Here is a 9,854-nt window from a genome sequence, read left to right on the forward strand (position 1 = left end):
GCCGGGGTGGGCAGGGCCGGCACCGGGTGGGAGTTGCGGTTGCTCGGGGCTCCGGCGGGCGGGCGGGCGGCGCTGCGCCCTCAGGGTGGCCAGGAGGCGCCGGGCGCGGCCTTCCCGCCCGCGCTCCCTTCTCGCCGCCGGTATCCAGGGACGCGGGTCGGTTGCTGTGGGGGGAGGGGAGGCGGGCAGCGGCGCTAACGGCCGCCTCCTCGCTCCGAGCAGGCGCAGAGCGGCCCCGGCCCCGGCCCCGCCATGGTGCGGCTGCACGTGAAGCGGGGCGACGAGAGCCAGTTCCTGCTGGAGGCGGCCGGCAGCGCCCGCCTCGCCGACCTGGCGCCCCTCGTCGCCCGCATCTACAACGGGAGGCTGAAGGTGCAGCGCCTCTGCTCAGGTACCGGCCCGCCGCCCTCCTCCCCCCGGCAGCCGGAGCGGGCTGGCCGCCTGCCCGGGGCTGGCCGCAGCTCCGGCGGGTGCGGGGCTCTGAGGCGGGGGGACGGGCTGCCCTCAGAGCGGCGGGAGCCCGGCTGCCCCGGGCCGGAGCGGTGCTCGGTCTCCGGCGTATTCGCGCCCCGCCGGCGCGCAGGCCGGGAGCTGCGGGGCGGCACCGGGAGGCGGCTTGGCTGTGGCCTCGCAGGAGTTCTCTGCTGGCAGGAGTTAAGAAATACCTCTCAAATCCCAGCTTAGCAGCCGCAGACGAGCCGTCCTCCCCTAAATTTAAGAGAACTGTGAATACCCACCGAAACCGCCAATCCACGTGTAAATTCCCACCTTCGGGTATTTTAGTAGTCCTTATTTTGGGGGGACCACGCGGCTCTCAGCTTCCCGCTGTACGTGGCTCGAAATTCAGCGTGTCCTGTCCCGCGGTGGCTGCATAAATCCTTTGTGACCAGCCGCGTACCCTACAGGCGAACGACGTTCTCTCCTGTTGCCTAGCGCATGCTTCGTACAAGGCATCCGCTTGCCGTGTGATGGAGAGTCACTGGATGTATCTAAATTAGTGCTTTAGTTCAAATCAGGAGGCGGCTTTTGAAAAACTTTTGCTGTTTGTCCCTGCTGACCCGCTTTGGTTTGTGTTGCGGATCCGCCTGGGAACGCGTGAGCTGAGATTCCCTTCAGATGAGACTGACCTGAAGGGTGCAGCCCCTCTACACCTGATGTGCTCCAGCCGCAAATACGTATGTAGTGTAGGAGGCCATACTGAGGCTCATCTAAAATTTAAAAATTCCAAAACGCAGACACTGTGGTTACCATGCTTTCAGCACTCACTCTTTCAACAGATCTGCTGCTGTTGCTCCACAGTACTTGCTAAATTAGTCTTAGCCTTTATGTTTTCAGGTGGGTGCCTATATTCCCAGCCACGGGAACAGAATTGCCGTGTCTTGGACTTGGGGTACTTCTGATGTGTCTGTTGTGAGATGGATATGCTTTAATTAATATGATGGTGGTAAAGAGGCTGGAGGACCTTCAAGGAAAGAACGCTGTGAAGTGGGCTGACAGCTGGATAAGCATATATATCTATATATATAGATGTATTTATATACTGTCGTGGTTTAACCCCAGCTGGCAACTAAGCACCACACAGCTGCTCGCTCGCTCACTCCCTGCCCGCCCAGTGGGATGGGGGAGAGAATCAGAAAAAAAGTAAAACTCGTGGGTTGATATAAGAACGGTTTAATAGAACAGAAAAGAAGAAAATAATAATGATAATAATAAAAATAATAAAAATTACAGTAATAATAAAAAGGATTGGAATATACCAAACAAGTGATGCACAATGCAATTGCTCACCACTCGCCAACCGATGCCCAGTTAGTTCCCAAGCAGTGATCCCTCCCAGCCCCACTCCCCCCAGTTTATATACTGGGCATGATGTCACATGGTATGGAATATTCCTTTGGCCAGTTTGGGTCAGCTGTCCCGGCTATGTCCCCTCCCATCTTCTTGTGCCCCTCCAGCCTTCTTGCTGGCTGGGCATGAGAAGCTGAAAAATCCTTGACTTAGTCTAAACACTGCTCAGCAACAACTGAAAACATCAGTGTGTCATTAACATTCTTCTCATACTGAACCCAAAACATAACACTGTACCAGCTACTAGAAAGAAAATTAACTCTATCCCAGCCGAAACCAGGACATATACCGTATTATTTATTTCATATACTTAGCTCTTTAAAAACTGAAGGCTAGGAGTAAGGTTTGCCTGCTTGTACATAATGCGAAAGACTTTTGTAAATGGTATGTTCTCAATAACACAGATTTTTAATCTTGTTCTCTAAACGCTTTAAAGAGATGCAGGAGCTGGCAGAGCATGGTGTTTTCTTGCCTTATAATATGCAAGGACTGACAGATGAGCAAATCGAAGAACTGAAGTTGAAGGATGAGTGGGCAGAAAAGTGTGTACCAAGCGGTGGAAGTGTCTTCAAAAAGGATGAAATTGGGCGAAGAAATGGGCACGGTAAATCAGATGTAAATGTTTGTTTCTTTCCCTGCAGACACAGATAATCTATAATACAATGAGGAACATAAAACCCATCATTCTGGACATTTCGCTTTTACCTCACTGTCCTGGAAGAAGAAAAAAAATGAGTAGATACTAAGTATATATATCTGATTTCAGGCCAGCATGTTAGCCAGCTCATATTTATTTGCTAATTATAAAAATCATCCTATAAATAAATTATATTAAAGGCAGTCGTAGATTTGTTAAGTAGTAGCTATTTCAGGAGCCTGTTTTCATAGTAGATTAGCTAAACTATGAGTTACATACATAAGTCTTCTGTCTTGAATTAGGACCGGGTGTAACGTTCATTTAAAAGCCTAAATAGTAGTATATCTCTTCAGCACATATGCTGTTTAACTTTGCAACTGTAGCACTTGGAAGTAAACTCCAAAGATAAGTAAACAATTATCAGAAACAAGTTTGACTGTTTCACTTTAATTTATTCTCCCCATTTGTAAGCGTATAGTTGAGTACTATTTTTCTCCAGAGGCTCCAAGATACATTAACAGGTTGTTTTTCTAATATTTCTCCTTTTTTCTCATTCACTGTAACTGAGACTTACTGAACTCACTCCTGTCACTTTTTCTTTCTGCAACGCCTGCCAAGTGGTTTTGCCTTAGCACTTGGTATGTGTATCGAGCATCACTTCACAGTCGAGAGCATGAGGACTGATTGCACGGAAGAGACCGTGATTGTCTTCTTGCTGTCTGTCCCTGTACTCCTGACACCACAACAGCCCTTGTCGGGTCAGCAGCCCTTTAGATGTTGATTGCAGGGCAGTTCAGTTAAGGAGGAATCTTTGAATAACTTAGCCTTAATTTGTCATACGCAAACAGCTTACTCCAGCTAAAGTGTCTTATTTTGGGGGAAATAATTCTTCTAACACAACATATTACCAAATCAAATTTAAGCCTTTGTTGAACTTGTTTAAGAGCTTATATTACAGCTAAATGTTTTCCCTCCTAACTGTGTCCTCAGAAATATCTGAGTGTCTCGTATGTAGGCATGCAGACAAAGGCTGTCTTGTTTGGCATGGTTGTTAGCAGTGTCGGGCCTTACAGTAAAAGTTTGCAAGCAACTTTAATGTAAGGACAGTACCACTTGTAGTTGTACTCTGGCATTTATTTGTTAGTGGGAGGACAGCTTTGTAATATTAACAAAGTTATAATATTGAACAGTGTGTAAACATAGGCCAAACTAAATACCATCAAATGATGCGTTTAAGTGTTCAGCTGTGAATGAGTATGATTTAATTGGATTTTTGTATTTGAGGAGAGGCTTTTTATAACAATTAAAATAGATAACTATGATATGAAATGCACATTGTCTTTGCAAAACTGCATTTGGTGTTCTGTTGAGATTTTAATTAGAAAGAAGTCAGAAAACTCCAAGCTATTGTCCCTGATTAAAGCACATCTGCCAGTACAGCCCACAATAGTCTTATGTATGGCATGGGAAAGAGAGTCTTGTTTTCGGTTGTGGGGAGTATGAGATTATGGCTGTTGCTTTCTACTCCGTACTTTCGTCCCACATGAAGTTCCAAATACCAGTCACATGTCTCTGTGGAAAAGTAAGTTTGGCTCTCCCATGAGAAATATTGTTTTGTTTCTTAAGTTAGTAAGAAATACGGCAATGAACTATCAAACTGGTAAATGGACTGGAATTTAGTAGTGTCGCTCTTGCTTTGTGATTTAACAATGTTTCATTTGCTTACGGTAGAGAATAACCTGGGCAGGTCGTTTGCTTGGTTTCTTTATAGTAAGTGTAGACTATTAAACATGTATCTCTCATTTTTAGCTCCAAATGAAAAAATGCAGCAAGTTATAAAGAAGACAATAGAGGAGGCCAAGGCGTTAATCTCTAGGGTAAGTTTCCTGAAGTGGCATGTGTTATGTGGGACTTTCTTAATAGGTGCTATGTAGTTGAGCAGCTTAAGAAAAAAGAGACTTTTTTCAGTACAATTTTTGAGTAATATCATGAAGTGATGTGAATAGTCTAATAAAAACTGACATTTCTGTTAATGATTTTCTTAATGGTTTTTGGCAAGCTGGTTCAACAAGTTAAGGAATCAGATATTAAACTCCAAGTGAATGCTGGCAGCCGAGACCACATTGAATGATTAAATCGCATTTAATTTTATCCACACAGTCTTAATTTGCTGTTGATGCATTCTTTAGGCAAATGCTTGTCATGTTTTCTGGTGAAAAATTAACTGCATTCTGTGATGTTCCTGGAATAAAATACCTTTTGCTCGTTAACATAGTCTTTTGAGTTTTATGTATAATCAATAGAAAAATGTGTTCTAATCTCTTAGATTAGGCCTTGGTTTTAGAAGCACTTGAACTCATGCTCAGTCCCAATAAGTTGTGTGTTTAAAAATAAGCATGAGGGTATGCCCTGATGGTCTCAATTATTCAGCTTCACTTCACCAAATCTGTAGATGCTCTGTATTGTGTCTCAGCTTTTGTATGACTTTGAAACACAAATTAAGTAATATTTATTATCCGATTTCTTTTTTGTAAACATCTGCAAGTAATTTTCTTCTCCCCACCCTTACAGTTCTGGGAATTGGTATGTGTGGAACTTTAAAACAGCTTTAAACCAGTTATGCAAATAGATAATGTTACTGAATTTTTAGTGTTGCCTGTGCACTTAAATTGGCCTTCTTGGCTGTTTTGTTGCTGATAACAGTGTCATATCAGTCATTTAGAGTGAGCAGCTTAGTGTTTCCAAAGGCCTCATGGAGGCTAGCAGAGGAGCTGCTCTGTTGCCTGGCAGCACTTCCAGTGTGCTGAGTTGCAGCAAACCTTTCCTGAACTGAGGCAAGATTTAAGCCAAACTGTTCTGAGTTGTAGCAACATCTATGCAAAATGAGAGATGTTTCAGATTGAAGCTTCTGGACTGTAAAGATTTTCTCCAGATGGACTTTTTTTTCTGTTGGATTGCATCTCATCAGCTCTATTTCTGAACAGGGAGGAAATTAATAACATGTAGTTTTACTTCTTGAGTCAAAAATATCTTCAGATCTGGTCTCCACTTTGCAGTCTTCCTGGGTAAAACGTCAAACTATATACCATGTCAGTTACAATGAAAAGTTGCAAAATTGCTGCACTGCATGCTGACTTACTTCCAAAATCACTGCCATTCATTGGTGAATGAAGTTAAGGATAGTTTGGGAAGTGGTTTGTTAGGTTCATCCCTTTATAATGATGAAAATGAAGAAATATGCCTGTGTATTTGAAAAAAAAAAAAGTTGATCGTCTGAGGTTGAGAAACCAATTGTACTTGCTGGTTAACTATTTTAAGAATGTCCACAAGGAGGCAACATTCTCTTACTCGCTTTCTTATAAACTTTGTTACTTAAAATATTGGAACTGTTAAATTCATAAGCAAAAACTTTATTTCTTCTCTTCCGGATGTGTCTTGTTTTTCCTCTATCCGTTGCAGTAGGGTTTGGAATGATCTCAAGTATTTGATCTTACAGATCTCTGAATAAGCCATGCAATATGCCAAGCTTTACCCTTCTGCTCACATGTGCTCTATTTTTTTCCTCAAGGTTTAGGCCCCTTCTCTAGCCCTCAGTTGAATTCTACCTTTTTGAGTCTTGTTCCTGAATCACAAGTACTTGGAACAAAAGACTGTCCATTCAGTTTCTGTGGTCATATACATACTTGTTTGAATGCCTGTATCACACAGACATTTGTTACTAAATGCCTCCTGCACAATTTAGTGAAGATCTCTTTTTTTTTTTTTACTTCTTTTTTCTTTTTTTTTACTTTCCCCACCGCCCCCCCCCCCCCCCCCCCCCCAGTGTAAGCAAGCTAAATGGAGGGGTCAAAAGTGTAGCAATGTATTCAGAAGTCAATATTCAAATAAGAAAATTTGTGGTCCTAATATCTTTGTGCAGCCAGTTAGCTTTGCTCATATATCCCACTGTTGAACCTTTGAGCTGACTACAAAGCAAAGTCTTTCTGCATATTTTTTTAAATTACCAATGATCCCTGCCTGTATTTCAGAAACAAGTTCTGGCCGGTGTGTGTGTTAATATGGAGATGGTGAAAGATGCATTGGACCAGCTCCGAGGGGCTGTGATGATTGTGTATCCAATGGGATTGCCTCCACATGATCCAGTTAGGATGGAGTTTGAAGATAAAGAAGACTTGTCAGGAACTCATGTATGCAGTAATGTATTTGGATTATATGTAGTGCCTGGGTTAAATATGTGCAATGCTGTTCTTCATTTTATCAATGAAGGTTGTTTTCATTTGCATGACAGATTTTGTTTAATATTTTTGTCTGATAGTTTATGTAAAAGCACACCAATAGCTTAACTAGAAATAAGATGAATTAAGTTTATTTCAAATGTTACATACAAAGTTCAGGTAAGTCCGGGACTCATTTTAAATAGCTTGTCATTTCTTTCTAATGCCAGTATTGAGAATTTATTGCCCAAAGTGTTTATGTTAGATCAAGATTGAATGGAATATGAATGAAAATGCTGTAGATTAGTATGAGGAGGAAGATGTAGCAGAAGTATAGTGTAAAATTACACTGGCCTTTCTGGTAGGTTTTCCCAGAAAATTTTTCTGGTTTTGAAAAAAAGCAAAAACCAGCACCCCCCCAACACTTCACCTTGTTTGTTTGTCACAGGCTGGACTTGAAGTTATAGAAGAATCAGAAGCACAATTATGGTGGGCAGGAAAGGAGTTGAAAGAAACAAAGTTGATCTCTGACTATATAGGCAAAAATGAGAAAACAACCATTATTGTCAAGATACAGAAAGTAAGTATCACTGGGAGATTTCTTTACAAGTTATTCACCTTTGGATGTCTAATTCTCTGTGGAAGAGAATTGTCGGTAGGCGTATAAAATGGATTAGATTAGTTCGAGCTTGAGTGTCTTAAAACTGTACATCTATTTTAAGGTTTTAATTTATTATATTATTCTAAGTTTTTCTTTAGTAATTCCTTTGCCTGTCAGTTAAATACTGTAGTTGCTATTACTGGCTCAACAGCGCTTTTCTGAAGCACAGCAAAGAGGTATTTAAAAATAGTTGAAATACAAACTGGGAGGTTTAAAAAACCTCAACTGGCTCTCAGTTCCACCTCAGTGCAGAGCACTGAACAGACCCCGTCATTCAGTCTGCCCAGTTGGAGTAGTGAGCTAAACTGAGGCAAAGATCTCCTGCTGCTCCTCAGTTTGTAGACCTGATGCTTCAGCAAAAGCCAGTCATTAAGTGTATACTGGTGCCTGACGCAATGGTCGTGTTCTTGCAATATCAAAATTAGTACCAAGCTACTGGGACTGTTCATTATTTTTTGGACAAAATGAGTTTGTACTAACTGTGCAGTTGAGTTCATCTCTGGTGAGAATGCCATACTCAAGGGAAGAATGTTTGGTGTTTCAATTCATTTTCGGAGCTTTGTCAGAAGGTGCTCACCCTATTTGTGTGTGTATGTATCTCTCTATATAAAATCACATTCAAAGGGTGCTTTTGTGAATGTCAGATGTCTCAGAATACTTACCCGTAGTTCAGAATTATTCTGGAGCTGCATTTCACTTCCATGTCAGTGAGAGCTTCTCTGCCACAGAAAGCATTAATGTTTATGGCAGATCTTACTATCTGCAGGTGTCTGTAATAGAATTCCTCAAAGATAAGTCAAGTGATTTATGTGTTTGTCATTCAGAAGACCAGAATTGCTTTCTCTTTCCTATAAGGGTGACTGAAAAATTGTGTGACATCTCAACAGCCATGGAAGTGTAGGCTCCCAGGAAAGTTTTCTTACTGTTTAATTAGTTGATAGACCTCTTCAGAGAATGCAAAGTAGTACGGTGGCTTTCTGAGAAGACCTGCCTGCATTCTTGGGTTGGAGAGCTAAATTAAACCTCCTCAGACCCTTTTTGTTCCAGAGAGGATTCACCATCTCCATTTAAACTGTTCTGTTTGCTATTGTTGACAATAGCTGTCATCAGCTATTTTCTGCTGTGTGCATCATTTCTTCCATGAGGACAGATGCCCGGAAAAAAAATTTTTCTTCTATTTGTAGTAACAAATCAGATTTCTTTTATATGTAGTGTTTTGTAACTGCTTGCCTTCCCTGCTTTACTAAGTCATATGCCATCTTGAGTCTGTATTAGCAGAGGAGCTAAAGATGGATGGGCCCATCCTGAGACACCTAGAACGACCTTAAAAGAGAGAGATTTATTATGTCTTTTAGAGTGGAAGTTTAAGCAAAATAAACTCAGTCCTGTTTGCAGCTTCCATTGACGTCCACAAAATTGACAGCACGATTCAGATGCCGAGATGAAAAAATAATTCTCACTTGAATGCAGCAGAAGTTTCTCAACATTTATTCTCCTATCCTAAGGGACCTTATTAAATTTGAGAAATCCTATTGTCTGAAGAAAGATTTTGCTATCTTTGCATAGCAGCTTCTCTTTTGTATCGCAAATAAAATTTATGATTTCCCTTTCAGAAAGGACAAGGAGCTCCAGGGCGTGAACCTCTGATTAGTCATGAAGAGCAAAAACAGATGATGCTGTATTACTACAGAAAGCAGGAGGAACTTAAGGTAACAGTGTCTTTTTACTGTATGTGAGCTGTGCCGTTGTAGACACTAACCGCAGGTTACATTCGTTACTGCCTTCTTAACCTGTCTGTTCTATTTACAGAAACTAGAAGAGGATGACGATGACTCATTTCTAAATGCTGAGTGGGCAGACAACCATGCTTTGAAAAGGCAATTTCATGGTGTAAAAGATATCAAATGGAGGCCAAGATGAAGCTCTGCAAACACCTTTTTGCCTCTTTAAGCTGTTTGGTTGATACACTTGTTTGCAACAAGGAGTTGTGTTGTGTGCGGTAGATTCTTCTGACAAAAGCTGAAATTGTCACTTCTGTAGCAGATGCCTGTTTCAGCCTTAGGTTTTCAATTAATGTTCACATTTCTGTGTAACTGTAGCAGCACTTGTCTCTGCGAAGAATGGAATCAATCCTGTTGAAGTTTGTTATTTTATTAGAAACTTGTAATTTGAATATTGAAATATTAAACTATTTCATAGATAATATATCTAGTAAATATGCACTAGAATGTTTGGTATTGTTTTGAGTGGTCTTTATACTTTCTTCCTGATTCTTGCATTTCTTTTAGATGGTATGATCTGTAGAAGGTAATTTGTTTTATAAGAAATCAGTTTTCCCACGCTATTTCAGTGAACGTTAGTGATTTTTTTGGTGCTTGTTTGCATTTCAACACAGCTAATTCCAAACTATCACTTTAAATGAGTTGACCTCTTAACAATTGTTTAAAGGAAGTATTTTTATATAAACACAAATAACGTGAAAATCCTTGTGGAA

General features: G+C 41.2%; 1 protein-coding gene across 1 annotated transcript; it reads left to right on the plus strand.

Moving 5' to 3' along the window:
- Positions 1–84: 84 nt before the first annotated feature.
- CFAP298 (cilia and flagella associated protein 298) lies at positions 85–9,592 on the plus strand. The gene is made up of 7 exons (XM_052794677.1): positions 85–391; positions 2,285–2,452; positions 4,295–4,362; positions 6,514–6,672; positions 7,148–7,279; positions 8,974–9,069; positions 9,170–9,592. The coding sequence occupies exons 1-7, from the start codon at positions 253–255 to the stop codon at positions 9,278–9,280; spliced, it is 873 nt and encodes a 290-aa protein (XP_052650637.1). The 5' UTR covers positions 85–252; the 3' UTR covers positions 9,281–9,592.
- Positions 9,593–9,854: the final 262 nt, after the last annotated feature.

Source organism: Harpia harpyja, chromosome 8 (assembly GCF_026419915.1).
Source record: "Harpia harpyja isolate bHarHar1 chromosome 8, bHarHar1 primary haplotype, whole genome shotgun sequence".
In the NCBI taxonomy this organism is placed as follows: Eukaryota; Metazoa; Chordata; class Aves; order Accipitriformes; family Accipitridae; genus Harpia; species Harpia harpyja.